Genomic DNA, 22,533 nt, shown 5'->3' on the forward strand with positions numbered 1-22,533 from the left:
TATTACTATAGAAATAAAGAACTTATAAATTAGTTACTTTAAACTATATTATAAACCATACTTTTCCCTTTTCCTTTTCCTCTTTCTTGTCTCAAACCTTTCTCCGAAAGTTTCCTAACTTCGCAGAAGCTTTTGGTTATTAGCTAATTTAGTGAACGAACACTAGAAGAAAGTGTTCCAGCTTTGCAAAGAGTTATGACAGCTGAATGCCAGGAAATGTGCAAGCAAGGATAAAAAATTAACAAAGGTGTTGCACAACATAGTTTGGCAGTGCAAAGTGCAGCAGATGGCCAAACCCTATTATTATTATTATTATTATTATTATTATTATTATTATTATTATTATATATTGTATTATTTATTTCATTTTTACACCATTATCATTATATTTTATATTATTTATGTTATTATTTTATATCATCATCATTATTTCATTTATTTATATTATAGTATCTATCTTATTACTACTTATTTTATTTTATTTATTTATTTATTTATATTATTATTATTATTTTATTGTATGACACAGCAAACAAGATAGACATGCTGGATTTCATATCACAAAATCACAAGTCGAACACTTCCCAAGTGTCTAGGACTGTGTGATGTATTTTCGGTTGATGCGCGCAGATCCCAGTCGGGTGGCCTTTTGCAGTTGGCAGATCGTGATTTTGTCAATGGCTATTGTTTCCAAATGCCGGCTGAGATCTTTTGGCATGGCATCCAGTGTGCCGATCACCACCGGGACCATAATAATAATCATAATTTATTATTATTTAATAATAATAATTTATATAATAATAATAATAATAATAATAATAATAATAATAATAATAATAATTTATATTATTTTTATCATTACTATATTTTATTTTATACTAGCTTGGAGACCTGGTGGTGCCTGGGTTATTAGAAGAAGGTGTTGTTTGTTTGGGGATGTTGGGTAATATCACTGAAGTTTGGTCCAGATCCATCGTTGGCTGGGTTCAGTGCTGTCTGGATAAGGGTGAACTACAACTCCCAGATTCCCAAAGCAATCACCCCCAAACCCTACCAGTATTCACAGTTGGCCATGTTGGGTCTGTGTGCAAAGTTTAGTCCAGATCGGACATCAACTAAGTTTAGGGCTCTCTGGATAAGAGTGAACTACAACTCCCAGATCCAAGGTCAATCACCCTCTAACTGGGTCTGTATGCACAATTGGCCATGTTGGGTTTGTGTGTGAAGTTTCGTCCAGATCTGATGTCAGCTGGGTTCAGTGCTTTCTGGGTGCAAGTGAACTATAACTCCCAAAATCAAGGTCCACTCCCACTAACTCCTGCAATATGTTCAGTTGGTCATGAGGCTTCTCTGTGCCAAGTTTGGTCCCAGTCCATTGTCGGTGGGGGGTCACAGTTTCTCTGGATGCAGGTGAACTATAACTCCCAAAATCAAGGTCCACTCCCACTAACTCCTGCAATATGTTCAGTTGGTCATGAGGCTTCTCTGTGCCAAGTTTGGTCCCAGTCCATTGTTGATGGGGGTGGGAGGGTCACAGTATCAGTGAAGATACTGCAAGTCCCATTATCCTTGGCAAGTTTGGTGCAGATCCATCCTTGGTTGGGTTCACAGTGTGCTCTGAATGTTGGTCAAGTACAACTCTTGTAAATCGTGGTGAATTCTTCCCAAACCCCTTGTTCAGTTGGTTATCCATTCCTCTGTTAACTGTGTGTGAGAGGAAAGGGTAGGAAAGGGTTAAAGGAGAGGCAGTGGGCAGGGTCATGCAAATTAGGGAACCCTGGGATGTCCATTCTGGAGGAAAAACAACATCTAGGATGGAATTGTCCCCACATAAAAGCCTTTCCTTGGGTGGGGGGCAGGATGGTGTTTGTGGGGGACACGGGCAGGGTTTGGGCATCATGTTCATGGCGCTCACTCTAACCTGCATGTCATTGGGATGGCTATCTGTTGGGAGGGTTTAGATGGTGTCTGGCAGAAGAGGGCTGGACTAGATGGCCCTTGGGGTCCCTTCCAATTGTATGATTCTATGACCCACATGAGTCTCCGGAGAGGGAATTTCCGAGGAAACATAAACAGCCGCTTATCTCCAAAACACCTTGACATTTTCTACACTTATTGTAAGGAAAGGCATTTCAATTTTTTTGCCTTTCTTTGACCAAGAATGCAACTTTTCCAGATCAGGGACGCTCGGTGTAAACACAACAAACCACAAAAGTCAGAGGCACAGTGAGAAGAGGCTTCGCTCGTCCAAGACGCAATGAGTTTTAATGGTCTCCCAAATGGACCTCCTCAATTTGCACCACAACTTCCATCATCCCCAACAAAGCCTCTGTGGGTCAGAAGCAGGGAAAGTATGGCCTGCGTTCCTTAGGTCCCAAAAATGTGAAGCAAAATCGGCCTTCTTGGAGACGGCTCCAACTTGGTTTGACGCTCTGTTGGGATCCAGTTTTGCATGTTGTTTCCTTCTGGTTCGAGTCCCAAATGAAGCCGAGCAATGGATCACGCATTGCAATAAGTTGACCATGTTCATGATCACGAAGAAGTTCAGTCCTGGATCCCATTGGCAAGGAAAGAAAAGGGGAGCAGACCCCTCCGTCCCCCAAAGTCCTTTTGGATGGATGTGCCAGGAGTTTGGGGTTCTGGAAGCATGGCCCACGTCACCTCCGGATCTCCGAATAAATGGATTCTGATCTGCGCAGCAACTCCTAAAAGAGAGGAGAGGATATTACAAGAGACATGTATCGAGAAGATTTGGGGGTGCACAGGTCCATTGGGACCCCAAATGCACCCACTGGCCAATCTTCTTGCAAGAGGAATCATCTCCTCAGAGGCGTTCCAACCGCGAGGCGAAGTAAGTGGCCTCCGGTGGCGCACACCAACAGGGGGCGCTCTCAAGGCGCCCCCGTGTAAACGTGGTGCCGCCGTCACCCGCTGTCATCTCCCATCCTTTTTTCAGTTTCAGAAGCCTTGCACATGCGCAGAGGAGTCCCATTGGCTATTTTGGGCAATGGGACTCCTCTGCGCTTGCGCAGGACTTTGCTCGCTCATGCGGTGACATAAGGCACGCAAGCCACCCATCCGCGCGAGCGATGGAAGCCCAGTGTGTGCGTGCGCAGGGCTTCCATCGCTCGCGTGGACGGGCGGCTTGCATGCCTTTCATCATTGCGCGAGTGTGCGAGCGAAGCCTTGCACATGCGCATGAGTCCCCTCGCCCAAAATGGCCGATGGGACTCCTCTGCACATGCCCAGAGATTTGCTTGCTTGCGCGGTGACATAAGGCACGCAAGCCACCCGTCCGCACGAGCGAGCGAAGCCTTGTGCATGCGCACGAGTACAATCGCCCAAAATGGCCGATAGGACTCCTCTGCGCATGTGCAGAACTTCGCTCGCACCACGTGGACACGTGACAAAAGACAGGCCAGCCACCGTGGAACAGCCAAGGTGCTAGGGGTGACTGATCGGAGCTCACCATCTTGCTGATTTCTGCCTGCAGTGCCCACCTTCAGGTCAGCAGTACATATAATAAAAATAATGTTTTAAAAGGTTTGGGGGGGGGGCACCAAAAATTATGTTTGCCTACTGCTCATCAGAGCCTTGGGTCGGCTCTGCATCTCCTCCTTCCAAAAAAATATCATCCATGCTTGCAAGGAAGGTTTTTTGGGACAGGAAAGGTGTGCTTCTTGCAAAACCTTAGAAGAGCGCCTTCCTTGCAAGCATTTGCAAAACGAAAGAGCGATCCAGGAAGATTGTGGGGAAAGCAGGATGATACAAACGACTGGATAACCCGCTTCAAAAGTCGCTTCGAAAGCTACAAAACAAACGAATTAGATCCGACATATGCAGGAATCGAATTTTTTGCCCAACCCTAGTAGTCAAGGACCATACAAACACCTTTGGCATCAACAAAGAGGGAAAGAAGGAAGGAAGAAGGGAAGGAAAGAGAGAAGGAAGGATAGAGAGAAGGCAAGAAAGGGAGAAGGAGAGAGAAAGGGATATAGGGAGGGAGGGAGGAAGAAAGGAAGGAAGGAAAAAAGAAGGAAATAAAGAAAGGGGTAAGGAAGGAAGGAAAAGAGAGAGAAAGGAGGGAGGAAGAAAGAAGGAAAGACAGGAGGAAAGAAAGAAAAAGACAAGGAAAGAAGGAAGGGAGGAAGGGGAGAAGAAAAGAAAGAAAGAAAGGAAGGAAGGAAGGAGGGAGAGAGAGAGAGAGGGAGGAGAAAAGGAAGGAAAGGGAAGGAAGGAAAAAGAGAAGGAAGGAAGGAAGGAAGGAAGGAAGGAAGGAAGGAAGGAAGGAAGGAAGGAAGGAAGGAAGGAAGGAAGGAAGGAAAAACAGTGAAGGTGGGAAGAAGGAAAGAGAGAAGGAAAGAAAGAAAAAGGGAAGGAAAGGGAGAAGGGAGGGAGAGAGGGAGGGAGGAGAAAAGGAAGGAAAGGGAAGGAAGGAAAAAGAGAAGGAAGGAAGGAAGGAAGGAAGGAAGGAAGGAAGGAAGGAAGGAAGGAAGGAAGGAAGGAAGGAAGGAAGGAAGGAAGGAAGGAAGGAAGGAAGGAAGGAAGGAAAAAACAGTGAAGGTGGGGAGAAGGAAAGAGAGAAGGAAAGAAAGAAAGAGGGAAGGAAGGAAAGAGAGCAAGAAGGACCCCCAAAACCAGAGAGATGTATCCAGGACCTACCATATAGTTTGACTCGAGATTGGGGCAGGATTCTGGCAAAGGCTGAAAGAGAGAACGGTAACTCACTGTGATAAATAAAAGGTTCGGGAAAGTATTAAATGGGCATTTTTATTTTTATTTTTTGCCCTTGGATGGGGGCAAACGCCCTGATAGGGCAGTATATAAATAAAGATGATGATGATGATGATGATGATGATGATGATGATGATGATGATGATGATCTCCCAATATTCCATAGCATGACTATGGCGGTGAGGGTGGTGCCAAAGTGCATGAACCGCGCAGGGCAGAGGCAGGTGGAGGAATCCAGGCCAGGGCCACCCGCCTCTGTCTCTTCCTCCCACGATGTTCCCAAACCCAGATCCAACCCAAGACTCAAACAGGTTCTTTTGGGCAGACGGCGCATCGACTCACAGGGAGCGGTCCTGGCATCGGGGGCGGCTCCTTGCCCTCCGTCTTGGGCGACTTCACCGGGGAATCCATCACTTCGTAAATGGGCTCCTTGTCATCTGGAAAGCAAACAAGGAGAAACTTTGACACAACTGGGATAATATTGGGCGTACCTGCCATGTGGAACAGAATGCATTTCGGCACCACTTCACTACCGTGGCCCAATGCTATGACATCCTGGGAGGGTGCAATTGCAATGCAGATTGAATGCAGTTTAACGGCACCACTTTCTCTGTATTGTGTTTTATTGATTTTTAAATTGGACTGTTTTGTAATGTGTTGTTAAACTCTTGTGCCGGCAGGACTGCCGACAGAAAGGTCGGAGGTTCGAATCTGGGGAGTGGGGTGAGCTCCCACTGTCAGCTCTAGCTCCCCATACTGTTATAGCTCAGCCGTCAGGATCTGGCCCTCCACAGGAGATGGAGTGGGACTTGTAGGCTGATTTGGATTTTGAGCCTCTCCGGGGTTTGGATCAGAGCCCAATGACTTTGCAGGTGCCTGAAGTTGTGCTTTCAGAGGAACAGCTAATTGGGGAACATTCCGATGTTAACTCAAGACTGGATTCACCAGATAGAGTTGTTGTAGGGGAGGATGTGTCTTTTGATTGGAGACAATCTATCTCACAGGATAGGAGTCAAAGAGAAGTGCTGAGAAGAAGTAAACATTTGGTTCTCAAGCACTGTAATTAATAAACTTTCCCATGTGAAGCTGTGATTGTCCTGGATCTCATTGAGCGGTAACCTTGAGGTTTCCTTAAAGGGACCTCGCTCCTTGTTTTCATTTCATTGCGGTGTCAACGTTGCCTTCTTGGGAGAAGCATCTCTGTTCCTGTCTCTTGATCCTTGCCTTGTTCCCATGCTGTTTCCAGGATATCCTGTTGGAGTTCGTGTCTTGTGACTCTCAAGTATACATCGCCTTGTTACTCTTGTTTCCCTGCTTTTCCAGGTGGATTACAGTTGTCGTTTTGCTGTGTCTTGTCCCTGCTTCCTGCAATTCCTGGATGCTTACTGACTTTGACTCTTTGCTGGAACTATTTGAGTTCTGTTTGTGGATTACAACTTTGAAAGACTTTGAAGAACTGTCTTTTGAACTATTGTGGACATTATATTGTGGACTACTTGCTCTATTGACTCTTTCCGCTGTTTGCTTGCGCATATATATATATATATATATATATATATATATATATATATATCCCTCAATAAACTGCTTTGCTTGAACATCTGGCCTCAGTGTGGTTTTCAGAGTGCTCTCGTACCTTTAGAGTACAATACATACAGGAACGTGAAAGAAGCCTCTCTTAGGATGATAAAATATCCGGGCGTCCCCGAGGCAACGTCCGGCCAATTCTCTCACACCAGAAGCAACTTGCCGTTTCTTGAGTTGCTCCTGGCACGAAAAAAAATGTTTACTGATGTTGTCATTGCTTAATATGTGATGTAATTTTACCTCTATTTTTATATGTTACGGAACATGTATGTGCTTCTGTAAACCGCCCAGAGTCCTTCTGGGAGATGGTGGCAGGGTATAAATAAACATTATTATTATTACTCCGAATCCTATGGAAATCTATCAAGCCTTATTCTATTTGCAAGTCTATTTGCAGTTGCTGTTACAGTAGAGTCTCGCTTATCCAACGTAAACGGGCCAGCAGAACTTTGGATAAGCGAATCTGTTGGATAATAAGGAGAGATTAAGGAAAAGCCTATTAAACATCAAAATAGGTTATGATTTTACAAATTAAGCACCAAAACATCATGTTATGCAACGAATTTGACAGAAAAAGTAATTCTATACACAGTAATGCTATATAGTAATTACTGTATTTACAAATTTAGCACCAAAATATCACAATGTATTGAAAACATTGACTACAAAAATGTGTTGGATAATCCAGAATGTTGGATAAGCGAGTGTTGGATAAGTGATACTCTACTGTATTATTGTTGTTGTTGTTATTATTATTAATACAGTAGAGTCTCACTTATCCAAGCTTCACTTATCCAATGTTCTGTATTATCAAACGCAGTCTGCCTTTTAGTAGTCAATGTTTTTGTAGTAAATGTTGCAATGTTTTGGTGCTAAATTTGTAAATACAGTAACTACATAACATTACTGTGTATCAAACTGCTTTGTTGTAAAACATGATGTTTTGGTGCTTAATTTGTAAAATCATAATGTAATTTTATGTTTAATAGGCTTTCTTTTTCATTCCTACTTATTATCCAACATTTTCGCTTATCCAATATTCTGCCGGCCCGTTTATGTTGGATAAGTGAGACTCTACTGTATTAAATGTAATATTACTAATAATATTACCCTATAGTGATATAGGACATTGTTGCTTCCAGGGTATGTATGTACGTATGTATTGTGTCTAAAATTGCAGAAAATTCTGCAACTGTTGATTCTGCAATATGAACAAATTGCAGCACTTTCTTCTGCCTTGCAAAATAGGATGGAAACACTCACCATGTTTCGGAGCCAGCGATTTCCTCCCTCTCGGATCCAACCTGAAAGGAGATTTGCATAGGCGAAAGGGGAAAAAAACCCATGCTATTCAGATACAGACGCAAACAATGGTTTGATGCAATGTTGTCTTACGGATTGTTATATCATACTTGTTATATCATACTCCCCAACTTTCCCAGTTTGGCGGAGAGGGACAGTCCCGGTGAACCCTATGACCCTTACTGGAAAGAATGGGAACCATCTGAATCATTTATAAATTGAAGATTTAAGTAAAATATTGAGATAACAAGAAGATGTCTAGAGCTGGTTCTACATTGGTCCTATAATGAAGTTCAATGCAGTTCAAAGGGCATTCTATAGTTCTGCACTGACTAAATAATGGAGTTCAAACTGCATTATAGGGACAGTGTAGAACCAACTTAGAATAAGAAATGACTAGGTGACAAAACTATTGATGATATAATGCAGTTGGAACTGCATTGAACTACATTATATGGGTCTACACCAGTGGGTCCCAAACTTATTTGGCTTGTCGCCCCCCTTTCAAGAGGTCAGGGCTGAGCCTCTCCCCTAGTCCAAGACTTGGATGGGCGGACTTACGAGCTCTGAGGTAGGGCTGAGCTTCTATCCCTGTCCTGCAGTGCCTGCCAGGACACAGGGGGCGGGGCTAGAGGAGGGGGAGGGGCCTCTATACCCCGCCCCGTGTTCTAACAAGCGCCTGAGGGGAGGCTCTTGGGAAGAGGCTCCGCCCCTAGCCCCACCCTTTAGTCCTAAAAGACCTCTCAGGAGAGGTATAGAGGCTCAGCCCTGTCTCGGGCTCTTGGAAGGAGGCCCCGCCCCCTTACCTAGCTCCGCCCTCTGTGTCCCAACAAGTGCCTCAGGAGAGGTATAGAGGCTCAGCCCTGTCACAGGCTCTTGGGAAGAAGCCCTGCCCCCTTCCCTAGCCCCGCCCTCTAGTCCTAAAAGGCCTCTCAGGAGAGGTATAGAGGCTCAGCCCTGTCTCACGCTCTTGGGAAGAGGCCACGCCCCCTTCCCTAGCCCCACCCTCTGTGTCCCAACACGTGCCTCAGGAGAGGTATAGATCCTCAGCCCTGTCTCGGGCTCTTGGGAAGAAGCCACGCCCACTCCTCTAGCTCCGCCCCCTGTATGTCCTAAGAGGCGCCTCAGGTGCTCAGCCCTGTCTCTGGCACTTAGAATCATAGAATCATAGAATCATAGAATAGTAGAGTTGGAAGAGACCCCATGGGCCATCCAGTCCAACCCCCCGCTAAGAAGCAGGAAATCGCATTCAAAGCACCCCCGACAGATGGCCATCCAGCCTCTGCTTAAAAGCCTCCAAAGAAGGAGCCTCCACCACGGCCCCGGGGAGAGAGTTCCACTGTCGAACAGCCCTTCTCACAGTGAGGAAGTTCTTCCTGATGTTCAGGTGGAATCTCCTTTCCTGTAGCTTGAAGCCCTTGTTCCCTTGCGTCCTAGTCTGCAGGGCAGCAGAAAACAAGCTCCCTCCCTCCTCCCTTTGACTTCCCTTCACGTATTTGTCCATGGCTATCATGTCTCCTCTCAGCCTTCTCTTCTGCAGGCTAAACATGCCCAGCTCTTTAAGCCGCTCCTCATAGGGCTTGTTCTCCAGACCCTTAATCATTTTAGTCGCCCTCCTCTGGACGCTTTCCAGCTTGTCAACATCTCCCTTCAACTGTGGTGCCCAAAATTGGACACAGTATTCCAGGTGTGGAAGAGGGAAGAGGCCCCGCCCCTCCTCTGGCCCCGCCCCCATGTCCTAATAGGTGCCATCACCACCCCCCTGGATTGCTGGAGCGCCCACTTTGGGAATCACTGATCTATGATGAAAGATCTGTGTTGGAAGGTATGTGTGTCCTTACCCGCCGGTGCTGGGCTCGTTCTTGTACAGGACGAAGCGGTAGACCAGTGTGGCTCCCACGGCCCCCGCCAGCAGGATGGCCACCACCACGCCGGCCACGATCCAGCCCAGCATCAACGGGGGCTTGGTGGGCTCCTTGACGGAGGGCGTCTGCGAGGTGGACGTGGTTGGCGGAGAAGGCAGACTGGTGGTCGGACCTGCAATGAGAAAGTGGGCAGAACTGAGCCCCCTGTTGTTGCCAATCACCAACCCCGGCCCGGTTCAAATTATTGTATATACTTGAGTATAAGCCTAGTTTTTCAGCCCTTTTTTAGGACTGAAAAAGCCCCTCTCGTCTTATACTCAAGTAAGGGTCCTGGCTGGCTTATACTCTAGTATATACGGTACATTTATTATTTTTCTCTATTTTTATTGGAATTATTACATTTATTATTTTACTCTATTATTATTGTTACTACAGTAGAGTCTCACTTATCCAAGCTAAGACGAGAGGGCCGGCAGAACCTTGGATAAGCGAATATCTTGGATAATAAGGAGGGATTAAGGAAAAGCCTATTAAACATCAAATTAGGTTATGATTTTACAAATTAAGCACCAAAACATCATGTTATACAACAAATTTGACAAAAAAGTAGTTCATTACACATTAATGCTATGTAGTAATTTAGCACCAAAATATCACGATATATTGAAAACATTGACTACAAAAATGCATTGGAAAATCCAGAACCTTGGATATGTGAGTCTTGGATAAGTGAGACTCTACTGTATTACATTTATTTTACTCTATTTTTATTATTATTAAGACATTTATTATTTCACTCTGATCTTATTATTATTATTATTGCATTTATTATTTTACTCTATGACTTGTATTATTTTCCTGTATTTATTATTATTATTATTACTCTATTTTTATTATTATTAATACATTTATTATTTCACTCTGATCTTATTATTATTATTATTATTATTATTATTGCATTTATTATTTTACTCTATTTATTATTACTTGTATTATTTTCCTGTATTTATTATTATTACATGTATTATTTTACTCTATTGTTATTAAAAGGATACATAAGCACTTTAATATTGAAGAAAATGAGAATAATGATTTAATCAGAGTTTGAGCTTGATGTAAAGATTCAAAAACATTTAACCTACTGATGCCTCAATTAATGTAATTCAATTGGTATCTATTTTTATTTCTGAAATTTATGGCCCCGGCTTATACTGGAGTCAACGTTTTCCCAGTTTTTTTGTGGTAAAATTAAGTGCCTTGTTTTATATATGGGTCGGCTTGTACTCGAGTATATATGGTAATGTAATTTTATTGGTATCTCGGCTTATACTGGAGTCAATGTTTTCCCAGGTTTTTGTGCTAAAATTAGGTGGCTCAGCTTATATTCGGGTCGGCTTATACTCGAGTATATACGGTAACTCGATTTGGCTAAAGACCTTGCAAAACTACAACTCCCAGGGTATCAAGGCATCAAATAGCTCCCTTTTATGTAAAGCCGCCTTGAGTCGCCTTGGGTGGAGAAAAGCGGGATAGAAATACTGCAAATAAACAAACAAATACAGTAGAGTCTCACTTATCCAACGTTCTGGATTATCCAACGCATTTTTGTAGTCAATGTTTTCAATGTTTTAATAATAATATTACGATGTAATAAAGTAGAGTCTCACTTATCCAACACTCGCTTATCCAACGTTCTGGATTATCCAATGCATTTTTGTAGTCAATGTTTTCAATGTTTTAATAATAATATTACGATGTAATAAAGTAGAGTCTCACTTATCCAACACTCGCTTATCCAACGTTCTGGATTATCCAATGCATTTTTGTAGTCAATGTTTTCAATGTTTTAATAATAATATTACGATGTAATAAAGTAGAGTCTCACTTATCCAACACTCGCTTATCCAACGTTCTGGATTATCCAACGCATTTTTGTAGTCAATGTTTTCAATGTTTTAATAATAATATTACGATGTAATAAAGTAGAGTCTCACTTATCCAACACTCGCTTATCCAACGTTCTGGATTATCCAACGCATTTTTGTAGTCAATGTTTTCAATGTTTTAATAATAATATTACGATGTAATAAAGTAGAGTCTCACTTATCCAACACTCGCTTATCCAACGTTCTGGATTATCCAACGCATTTTTGTAGTCAATGTTTTCAATGTTTTAATAATAATATTACGATGTAATAAAGTAGAGTCTCACTTATCCAACACTCGCTTATCCAACGTTCTGGATTATCCAACGCATTTTTGTAGTCAATGTTTTCAATGTTTTAATAATAATATTATGATGTAATAAAGTAGAGTCTCACTTATCCAACACTCGCTTATCCAACGTTCTGGATTATCCAATGCATTTTTGTAGTCAATGTTTTCAATGTTTTAATAATAATATTACGATGTAATAAAGTAGAGTCTCACTTATCCAACACTCGCTTATCCAACGTTCTGGATTATCCAATGCATTTTTGTAGTCAATGTTTTCAATGTTTTAATAATAATATTACGATGTAATAAAGTAGAGTCTCACTTATCCAACACTCGCTTATCCAACGTTCTGGATTATCCAATGCATTTTTGTAGTCAATGTTTTCAATGTTTTAATAATAATATTATGATGTAATAAAGTAGAGTCTCACTTATCCAACACTCGCTTATCCAACATTCTGGATTATCCAATGCATTTTTGTAGTCAATGTTTTCAATGTTTTAATAATAATATTACGATGTAATAAAGTAGAGTCTCACTTATCCAACACTCACTTATCCAACATTCTGGATTATCCAACGCATTTTTGTAGTCAATGTTTTCAATGTTTTAATAATAATATTACGATGTAATAAAGTAGAGTCTCACTTATCCAACACTCGCTTATCCAACGTTCTGGATTATCCAACGCATTTTTGTAGTCAATGTTTTCAATGTTTTAATAATAATATTACGATGTAATAAAGTAGAGTCTCACTTATCCAACACTCGCTTATCCAACGTTCTGGATTATCCAACGCATTTTTGTAGTCAATGTTTTCAATGTTTTAATAATAATATTACGATGTAATAAAGTAGAGTCTCACTTATCCAACACTCGCTTATCCAACGTTCTGGATTATCCAACGCATTTTTGTAGTCAATGTTTTCAATGTTTTAATAATAATATTACGATGTAATAAAGTAGAGTCTCACTTATCCAACACTCGCTTATCCAACGTTCTGGATTATCCAACGCATTTTTGTAGTCAATGTTTTCAATGTTTTAATAATAATATTACGATGTAATAAAGTAGAGTCTCACTTATCCAACACTCGCTTATCCAACGTTCTGGATTATCTATTTTTATTTCTGAAATTTACGGCCCCGGCTTATACTGGAGTCAACGTTTTCCCAGTTTTTTTGTGGTAAAATTAGGCACCTCGGCTTATATTCGGGTCGGCTTATACCCGAGTATTTACGATAACTTTGCAACCTAATGGATTGAAGATGGCGAAGGACACCTCCCTGTTGGTACAAATAAAGGAGGATTTGCATCCGGGTGATTGTCCCTTCAAAATGATAGATTGTGTTTGGAACAACAAAGGGTTCCTCCCGACAGGTGCAGCAGGGCGTTCCGAGGATACTGCTCTGGACTGGCTGCCTCACCATCCTCCTCGAAATCTTTTTGGGGAGAAGCAGCGCCCGCGATGGAGTACAAAACGTACAAAACTCATCCCAAAGTCATAAGCCAGCATTTCGAATCTTAGGTTTTTTGTGTGGCCACCCTCCCTCCCTCCAGCGTTTCTTAATATCGCTTTATGGATCTGACGAACTGCAAATGAAAAATGAATAAAAAAGGAAACTTGGCACACCCGTAGTGCCTACTTGGTCGCAAGTCAATGTATGATTTCTAAATCTTCTATCTTCTTCTTTATCTTCTTCAATCTATATCTATATATATAAAAGGGTAATGAAATTTCGGCCTAGGACAAAACAACAAAACTACACATCCCAGAAACACTAAACTTGGCAGCACAACCCCTCATCCAGGCCTCTAGGTTGATACAACAAAAAGAAAAGAAAAATAAAGTCCTAATTAGAGGGAGAGGAATAATCGTTTTTATCCAATTGCTGCCAGTTAGAAGGCTAAGCTCCGCCCACTTGGTCTCCTAGCAACCTACTCAGCCCAACAGATGGCCACCCAGCCTTTCAATAATAATAATAATAATAATAATAATAATAATAATAATAATAATAATAATAATAATAATACAATCCTAAGGTTAGCAGATACCCCTAAGAATAATCCAGATCAACTTCCTTCTACCATGCCGGAGGACATAATCCAAGCACTCCTGACAGATGGCCATCCAGCCTCAACAAGTTCTCACCAACACCACCAGACAATGCCACAGCAACGCGTGGCTGGGCACAGCTAGTCTATTTATATAATAACTAGCTGTGCCCGGCCACGCGTTGCTGTGACGTTGTCTGGTGGTGTTGGTGAGAAATTGTTGAGGTAGTGGTGGTATTGAATGTCTGTTGTATGGTTGTCTTTATGTTTAGTATGCACACTGAAGTGGATTATATGGCAGTGTGGAGTCAAGATAATCCAGTTCAAAGCAGATAATATAAGATTCTAAATATAGCTGTTTGGAAGGGCCTTGAGTCTACACTGCCATATAATCCAGTTAAGATCTGATAATCTGTGGAAGAGGCCTAAGTGAGGCCTAACTGTGCCTGTCCCCTGGGCTGAGTAAGTTGCTAGGAGACCAAGTGTGTGGAGCTTAGCCTTCAAACTGGCAGCAATTGGATAAAAACTATTATTCCTCTCCCTGTAATTAGGACTTTATTTTCCTTTTCTTTTTGTTGTATCAACCTAGAGCCATGAATGATGGGTTGTGTTGTCAAATTTCGAGGTTGGGGGGCCTGTAGTTTTGTTGTTTTGTCCGCTGCCCTGATGCCATCACTCTTTTATATATATAGAAAGTCAGTGTTTGTATGTATGTGGGTATGTATTTATGCGGCGGAGTATGTGGCAGCTTTCTGATTGGCCGCCACTTACACGAACAACTACGACCGCCACGAATGACGGATCTAGACCAAACTCAACACACTTAATCCCCATGACACACTTTACGTCCTGGTGCCGTTTGCGGGACAATGGACCATGGATGATGGGATTTGTAGTACTTTCAATCGCTACGACTCCCACAGGCCACTGCGACACCCAACAGTTGCGGAACTGGACCAATCTTGGCACACAAAATCTCCATGAACCCCTTTCTATCCTGGGGCAGATTGGGGGAAGATGGACCAAGTAGCTTCACTCACTTCTTGCTCTGGGAGTTGTAGTTCACCCTTATACAGACAGCATTGAAGTCAGCCGATGTCGGATCTGGACCAAACTTGGCACACTGCCTCATCATGCCCAACTGAGCATACAGGCAGGATTTTGGGGGTGATTGACCTTTGGCTCTGGGAGTTGTAGTTTACCCTTATATAGACAGCAATGAACCCAGGCAATGTCGGATCTGGACCAAACTTGGCACACTGCCTCATCATGCCCAAATGTGCATGCAGGCAGGGTTTCGGAGTGATTGACCTTAGCCTCTGGGAGTTGTAGTTTACCCTTATATAGACAGCAATGAACCCAGGCAATGTCGGATCTGGACCAGACTTGGCACACTGCCTCATCATGCCCAACTGAGCATACAGGCAGGATTTTGGGGGTGATTGACCTTAGCCTCTGGGAGTTGTAGTTTACCCTTATGTAGACAGCAATGAACCCAGGCAATGTCGGATCTGGACCAAACTTGGCACACTGCCTCATCATGCCCAACTGAGCATACAGGCAGGATTTTGGGGGTGATTGACCTTTGGCTCTGGGAGTTGTAGTTTACCCTTATATAGACAGCAATGAACCCAGGCAATGGCGGATCTGGACCAAACTTGGCACACTGCCTCATCATGCCCAACTGAGCATACAGGCAGGATTTTGGGGGTGATTGACCTTTGGCTCTGGGAGTTGTAGTTCACCCTTATACAGACAGCACTGAACCCAGCCAACTTCAGATCCTGAAGTTACAGGCAAGGTGTTTAAACCCAGATAATATTATTGGAGGCCTAGAGTTTCAAGCTGCAGATTATTCAGTTTTCCCTCTCCGCCGGAGAACAAGAAACCGCATTTGCTTACAAATCCAAGGGTCAAGAGGAGCCCAACTTACTGGCCAAGCGCAGCTCGAAGGTGCCTCTGAGGGTGACTCTGGGCCGGAGCAGGAGCAGGACGGTGTAGGTCTTGGCGTCGCTGGGCCGGAGATGAGCGATGAGCAGGGACCCGTTGGGGAAGCCGAACTCCCGCTGGGTGCTTTGGACCCCGTCTCGCTGCGGACGGACCGGGTTCCCAGGGAAGTAGCTGAAGATCCTGGTGGAGCCGTCGGTGGCCTGGCCCCGGTACCAGTTGACCTCCCGCAGGACGCCGGTCACGTTCTGCACCGAGAGGGTGACGTTCTGGCCCTCGGAGGGTTCCTCTGGGATGGAGACCACGGGGACCAGGGCAGCGGTGGCCAGGATCGGGGCCGCCCACGAACTCAAAAGGCAGGCTGTTGGAGGAGAAGCCAGAGCACAGCATGAGTGTCAACAAAGACAGAAAAGACAGATGTTAGACATAGATAAAGATAGAAATAAGGAAGTCTTATTTAATTACCTAGCAACTGCAGCTAGAATGAATCTGGCCAAATTTTGGAAAGATAAAGAAATCCCTGAGATAAGAGGATGGATAAACAAAGTCTGGGAGATTATGAATATGGACAAATTAACTTATTGGTTACAAAATACTAATGGCAGACCGATGAAACAGACAAATTGGGAATTGGTCAAAACTTACTTGAAGGAAGAAAAATATAACGTGATTATCTGAAATGTCATAGAAGATAAGACAGATTAAATACTGAAATATGTAAACAAATATGAATCTTTATATCAGAGACACTAGATAGAATTGGTTGGGAAAAACCAAATATAGCTTGAATTTAAATAATGGATAGGACACTGTGTTAAGATGGAAGTCAACCCAATTTTAAGTGGGGGTGGGGGTTGGGTACTCTCTGGGTTTGCTTTGTTTCTGTCTAGTTACTACTTTGTCACTTGTCCAAACCCCTATTCCCTCCTTTCACCACTATATTCTTCAGTTGGGCATTTGAATCTTACTATATTGTATGTAGAAAACACCAATAAAATTGAGAAGGACAAATAAAGTACTAAGGACTCCTCAAAAAAAATAAATAACAAAAACAGAAAAGGAACTGTGTGCTAATGAAGAACACCTTCTTGGAAAAATATATAAAGCAGTGGTTCCCAAACTTATTTGGCCTGCCGCCCCCTTTCCAGAAAAAGTATTACTCAACGACCCCTGGAAAGGAGGCGTGGCTTAGAGGGGTGGGCGTGGCTCCCTAATTTATACCCCACCACCAGGCCTGTAGCGAGGGGGCGGTTTTAGGGGTTCAAACCCCCCCCCCTGAAATTTTTCAGGTTATTAAAAAAACCTGGTTTACTCATGAATTTTAACTGGTTAACCAAATCCCCATGCTAAGTCTATGAGACACAAAACATTTAAGCAGAGGCTGGATGGCCATCTGTCGGGGGTGCTTTGAATGCGATTTCCTGCTTCTTAGCAGGGGGTTGGACTAGATGGCCCATGTGGTCTCTTCCAACTCTACTATTCTATGATTCTATGATTCTAAGAGCCCCTCCAGGCACTATTTCAAGCAGATATTGACAGGTTTGTAGCGGGGAGAGGTGTGTGCTAGGGGTTCAACCCCCCCCCCCCCCCGAAATTTTTTTTCTGGCTACGGCCCTGCTTCTCCCACAGGGAGATGGTGGGAGGGTATAAATAAAGTTTTATTCATTTATTATTTATTATTACATGTATTATTTCTCTCTATTATTATTAAAAGGAGACGTAAGCACATTTACATTGAAGAAGATGAGAATAATGATTTAATCAGAGTTGAACAGTCATATCTTAAATTACAGCTTGATGTAAGATTCAAAAACATTTAAACAACCGATGCCTCAATTAATGTAATTTTATTGGTATCTCGGCTTATACTGGAGTCAATGTTTTCCCAGTTTTTTATGGTAAAATTAGGTGCCTCGGCTTATATTCGGGTCGGCTTATACTCGAGTATATACGGTATGTTGTACGCCGCTCTGAGTCCCCTGCGGGGTAAGACTAGCGGGATAGAAATGAGGTTAATAATAATGATGATAATAATAATAATAATAATAATAATAATAATAATAATAATAAAGATTGAACTTCAAAGACTCTGGCAGAAACCAGTGCAGGTGGTCCCGGTGGTGATGGGCACACTGGGTGCCGTGGAAAATAAGACCCAGAAAGAACATAGTTCCAAAATCATCTAGCCATAGTAATAGTAATAGTAATAATAATAATGGTCCCGGTGGTGATGGGCACACTGGGTGCCGTGCCAAAAGATCTCAGCCGGCATTTGGAAACAACAGACATTGACAAAATCACGATCTGCCAACTGCAAAAGGCCACCCGACTGGGATCTGCGCGCATCATCCGAAAATACATCACACAGTCCTAGACACTTGGGAAGTGTTCGACTTGTGATTTTGTGAAACGAAATCCAGCATATCTATCTTGTTTGCTGTGTCATATAATAATAATAATAATAATAATAATAATAATAATAATAATAATAATAAGAATACATCACACAGTCCTAAACGCCTTGGGAAGTGATCGACTTGTGATTTTGTGATATGAAATCCAGCATGTCTATCTTGTTTGTTGTGTCATACAATAAAATAATAATAATAAGAAGAAGAAGAAGAAGAAGAAGAAGAAGAAGAAGAATCCGGACTATGAAACGAAATCCAGCATAAGTGCAAAAGGCCACCCAACTGGGATCTGCTTGCATCATCCGAAAATACATCACAGAGCCCTAGACACTTGGGAAGTGTTCGACTTGTGATTTTGTGATACGAAATCCAGCATGTCTATCTTGTTTGCTGTGTCATATAATAATAATAGTAATAATAATAATAATAATAATAATAATAATAATAATACATCACACAGTCCTAAACGCCTTGGGAAGTGTTCGACTTGTGATTTTGTGATATGAAATCCAGCATGTTATCTTGTTTGCTTTGTCATAAAATAATAATAATAATAATAATAATAATAATAATAATAGTCCAATCCTGGGCCTACTGTTCAAAAGAGATATTGACTCTAAGCTGGAAGGTGTCCATTTGCGGGCAACTAAAAGGATCAAAGGCCTGGAGATCATGAATCTGGAAGGCTGATAGGAATTGTGGGAACTGGAGTCCAAAACACTTGGAAGGGAGGATGAAGTTTGCCTATGCCTGGTTTACACTATAAACCTCAACTGGTTCCAGGCAGATTTTAAACTGTTTGTGACTCCCAGCTAGGAAACTCAAAGAATTCAAAACACAATTGGCCCAAACTTGTTCTAGATTGCTGATTTTTCAACTTGACCCTACAGCTGTGCTTTATCCTCGGGTTGTCAGCTAGCTTGCCAACTACCGTGCCTTGTTCTAGGTTGCCAACTGTTCAACCAGACCTTACTCCTGTGTCTTTAACAACAGATCACAGCAGACGTTTCAGCAACTGCACTGGTTGCAGCGCTGCCCTCCCAATTTCTATTAAAGGCAGAAGAGCATGGGTGGCATGAGTCAGTTGGTAACCATATCTATATATATAAAAATGTAATATGTGTTCTTCTGATGGAGTAAACAACAAAACCACTGAATCAAATCAACCAAATTTGGCCACAAAAGACATAGTCATCAATCTATGTCTTTCAATCAAAAAAACCTAGAAAAATTAAGTCCAAATAACAGAAAACCCCCAATTGCTTACCAACTTGAATAGCACTGAACAGTCTTGCAGCTTCAAAGTCTTTATGTTTCATAACACACTTAGTGCACTTTTGCCCAGTCCGTTTTATGATTTATTGTTGTATTTTAATAATGTTTTTACCAATGTTTTTATTACTTCTATGTTAATGTTTATTTTCATTTGTGTGTGGTTTTGCTGTTTGGTGTATTTTATATTTCTCCTTGTATTTGTTTGGGCTCTCGCCCCATGTAAGCCACCCTGAGTCCCTTCGGGGAGATGGAGGCGGGGTATAAGAATTATTATTATTATTATTATTATTATTATTATTATTATTATTATTATTATTATTATTATTATAAGTCAGGCTGCTTCCTAACCAAAGGGATCCTCCATTGGCCACCTTGAATAGCACTGAACAGCCTTGCAGCTTCAAAGCCAGGCTGCTTCCTAACCAAAGGAATCCTCCATTGGCCATATTGAATAGCACTCACCAGAGGTATCCTAACCACCAGACTACACCACAGCAATGCGTGGCCGGGCTCAGCTACTGTATATCTATATATATATAAGGGTAATGAAATTTCGGCCTAGGACAAAACAACAAAACTAAACACCCCACAACCTCGAAAATTGACAGCACAACCTCTCATCCACACCTCTACATTCATACAACAAAAAGAAAAGAAAAATAAAGTCCTAATTAGAGGGAGAGGAATAATTGTTTTTATCCAATTGCTGCCGGTTAGAAGGCTAAGCTCTGCCCACTTGGTCTCCTAGCAACACACTCAGCCCAGGGGACAGGCAGAAGTTCAAAAACATACCAATGTGAGTAGATCAATTGGTAATGCTCTGGCGGGAAGGTAACGGCGCTCCATGCAGTCATGCCACATGACCTTGGAGGAGTCTACGGACAACGCTGGCTCTTCGGCTTAGAAATGGAGATGAGCCCCAACCCCCAGAGTCAGGGGAAAACCTTTACCCTTGACCTTAACTACCACCAATTCCTCAATACTTTATTTCCCATACCACCAGACTTTGCCACAGCAACGCGTGGCCGGGCACAGCTAGTCTATATATATAAAAGGGTAATGAAATTTCGGCCTAGGACAAAACAACAAAATTACACATCCCAGAAACACTAAACTTGGCAGCACAATCCCTCATCCATGCCTCTACGTTCATACAACAAAAAGCTCCAGCTACTCCAGAAAACAGCTAGGCTTTGAGACTGCAAGGCTATTCACTGCTATTCCACCTGGCCAACAAAGGATTCCCATAAGCCACAGCAACGTGTGGCCAGGCAAAGCTTTTATATATATATACTAGCTGTGCCCGGCCACACGTTGCTGTGGCAAAGTGGTGGTGGTATTGGTTAAAAATTGTTGTGTAATATTTATTTGACGTTATTTGTATTTTTTTAATTAATTTTATTGTAAGTTATCTTTTTATTTATTATATTTTATTATTTTATTGCATTAATTTTTAGTGTTTTAAATTATTTTTAGTGTTTTTTTATTATTTTTTATTGGGTTGCTAGGAGACCAAGTTGGAGGGGCTTAGCCTTCTAACTGGCAGCAATTGGATAAAAGCAATGATTCCTCTCTCTCTAATTAGGACTTTATTTTTCTTTTCTTTTTGTTGTATCAACCTAGAGGCGTGGATGATGGGTTGTGTTGTCAAATTTCGAGGTTGGGGGGCCTGTGGTTTTGTTGTTTTGTGGGTCGCCGTGATGCCATCACTCTTTTATATATATAGATATATATATGTAGAGAGATATAAAAGTTTCGGAAAAGCTTTTTAATTACATGATTACGGCAACTAGGATATGTCTAGCAAAATTATGGAAGTCAAAAGAAACCCCTTCAATGGAAAAATATGGACTTATTAACACAGACAATATCTCATAGTAATCCGCCATAAGACATAAGACAGATTGGAGCACCCTGGACTCATACTTGAAAATAAATAAATAAATAAATAAATAAATGGAAGAGAAAGTATAAACTCTTATGAAACACACCGAAGTATATACAGTAGAGTCTCACTTATCCATCACTCGCTTATCCAACGTTCTGGATTATCCAACGCATTTTTGTAGTCAATGTTTTCAATACATCGTGATATTTTGGTGCTAAATTCGTAAATAAAGTAATTACTACATATCATTACTGCATATTGAACTACTTTTTCTGTCAATTTTGTTGTATCACATGATGTTTTGGTGCTTAATTTGTAAAATCATAACCGAATTTGATGTTTAATAGGCTTTTCCTTAATGTCTCCTTATTATCCAACATATTCGCTTATCCAACATTCTGCTGGCCCGTTTATGTTGGATAAATGAGACTCTACTGTATGCACATACAAACTGGCTGAAGGTCGTAAATGAACATTAGTAGATATAATGTTCAGAAAACAAGAAATTATGTTTCACAATGCAGAGGATCTGGAAGGGTCCGAATAGGTGCAGGTATTTTTATTTATTTTTATTTATTTATTTATTTATTTTTGCTTCTTTCTCTCTCTCTCTCTCTCTCTCTCTCTCTCTCTCTCTTTCACTCTTTCATCTATCCACTCGATTGTTCCCCCACTTTTAAATAATTTTTTTTTTTTTAAAAAAGAGAGAGATATAAAAGTTTGACGGACTGATAATTTCATAGGAATTCCCTGACTCACCTGCTAGAAAAAAACTCTTCCCGGAGACATCCCGGATCCTCGAGGCTTCCATACTCGAAATAGACCAAGTCTCTCTTTCTGGTTGGAAGATGATGCTCGAAGACGTGAAGAAATGGTCACTCTGTGGCCTTCTGTCCTCGTGCCATCCTAGGGAGAGAACGCCTTGGCTTCTTCTTGGGAACAAGGCTTGATCCTGACCCTGGAAAGATATCCACTGCGTGGGTTTTGTGGTCTTTCGTGGCTTAAGAGCCATAACGGCCTCCTGTTTGGCGTCAAAGCCACCCAGGCCTGACCGATTGGCCGCCAGGAATGTCCGGGAACATTAAGAGACCCTTGGCTCCCACCCAAGAGTTCACGTTTGCCGCCTCATTGCCCTCGCTTTAGAGGCGGGACGGGGATGCTGGGAACTCCAGTATCAAGGGAAGGGCAATTAAACAAGAAATAATACTTTCAACCCAGGAACTGAATTTTTTCCTTTCCAAATGGTGTT

General features: G+C 41.9%; 1 protein-coding gene across 1 annotated transcript; it reads right to left on the minus strand.

Annotated features, from left to right (window-relative positions):
* Positions 1 to 2,238: 2,238 nt before the first annotated feature.
* LOC134293791 (carcinoembryonic antigen-related cell adhesion molecule 19-like) lies at positions 2,239 to 22,319 on the minus strand. Its single transcript, XM_062962484.1, has 7 exons — positions 22,044 to 22,319; positions 15,697 to 16,071; positions 9,465 to 9,660; positions 7,585 to 7,625; positions 5,077 to 5,171; positions 4,663 to 4,704; positions 2,239 to 2,705 (listed from the first exon to the last, which is right to left on the minus strand). Exons 1-7 carry the CDS (start codon positions 22,294 to 22,296, stop codon positions 2,658 to 2,660), a joined length of 1,050 nt encoding a protein of 349 aa, XP_062818554.1. The 5' UTR covers positions 22,297 to 22,319; the 3' UTR covers positions 2,239 to 2,657.
* Positions 22,320 to 22,533: the final 214 nt, after the last annotated feature.

The sequence above is a fragment of the Anolis carolinensis genome, unplaced genomic scaffold (assembly GCF_035594765.1).
Source record: "Anolis carolinensis isolate JA03-04 unplaced genomic scaffold, rAnoCar3.1.pri scaffold_10, whole genome shotgun sequence".
In the NCBI taxonomy this organism is placed as follows: Eukaryota; Metazoa; Chordata; class Lepidosauria; order Squamata; family Dactyloidae; genus Anolis; species Anolis carolinensis.

What these genes read in the sequence shown, in the direction of transcription:
- LOC134293791 (XM_062962484.1), bottom strand. Translation starts at nt 22,296, where the DNA reads ATGGCTCTTAAGCCACGAAAGACCACAAAACCCACGCAGTGGATATCT. An exon ending in GAAGAGTTTTTTTCTAGCAG is followed by an intron (nt 16,072 to 22,043) that starts GTGAGTCAGGGA and finishes CTCCTCCAACAG; the next exon opens with CCTGCCTTTTGAGTTCGTGG. An exon ending in CGATGCCAGGACCGCTCCCT is followed by an intron (nt 4,705 to 5,076) that starts GTGAGTCGATGC and finishes TCTCTCTTTCAG; the next exon opens with CCTTTGCCAGAATCCTGCCC.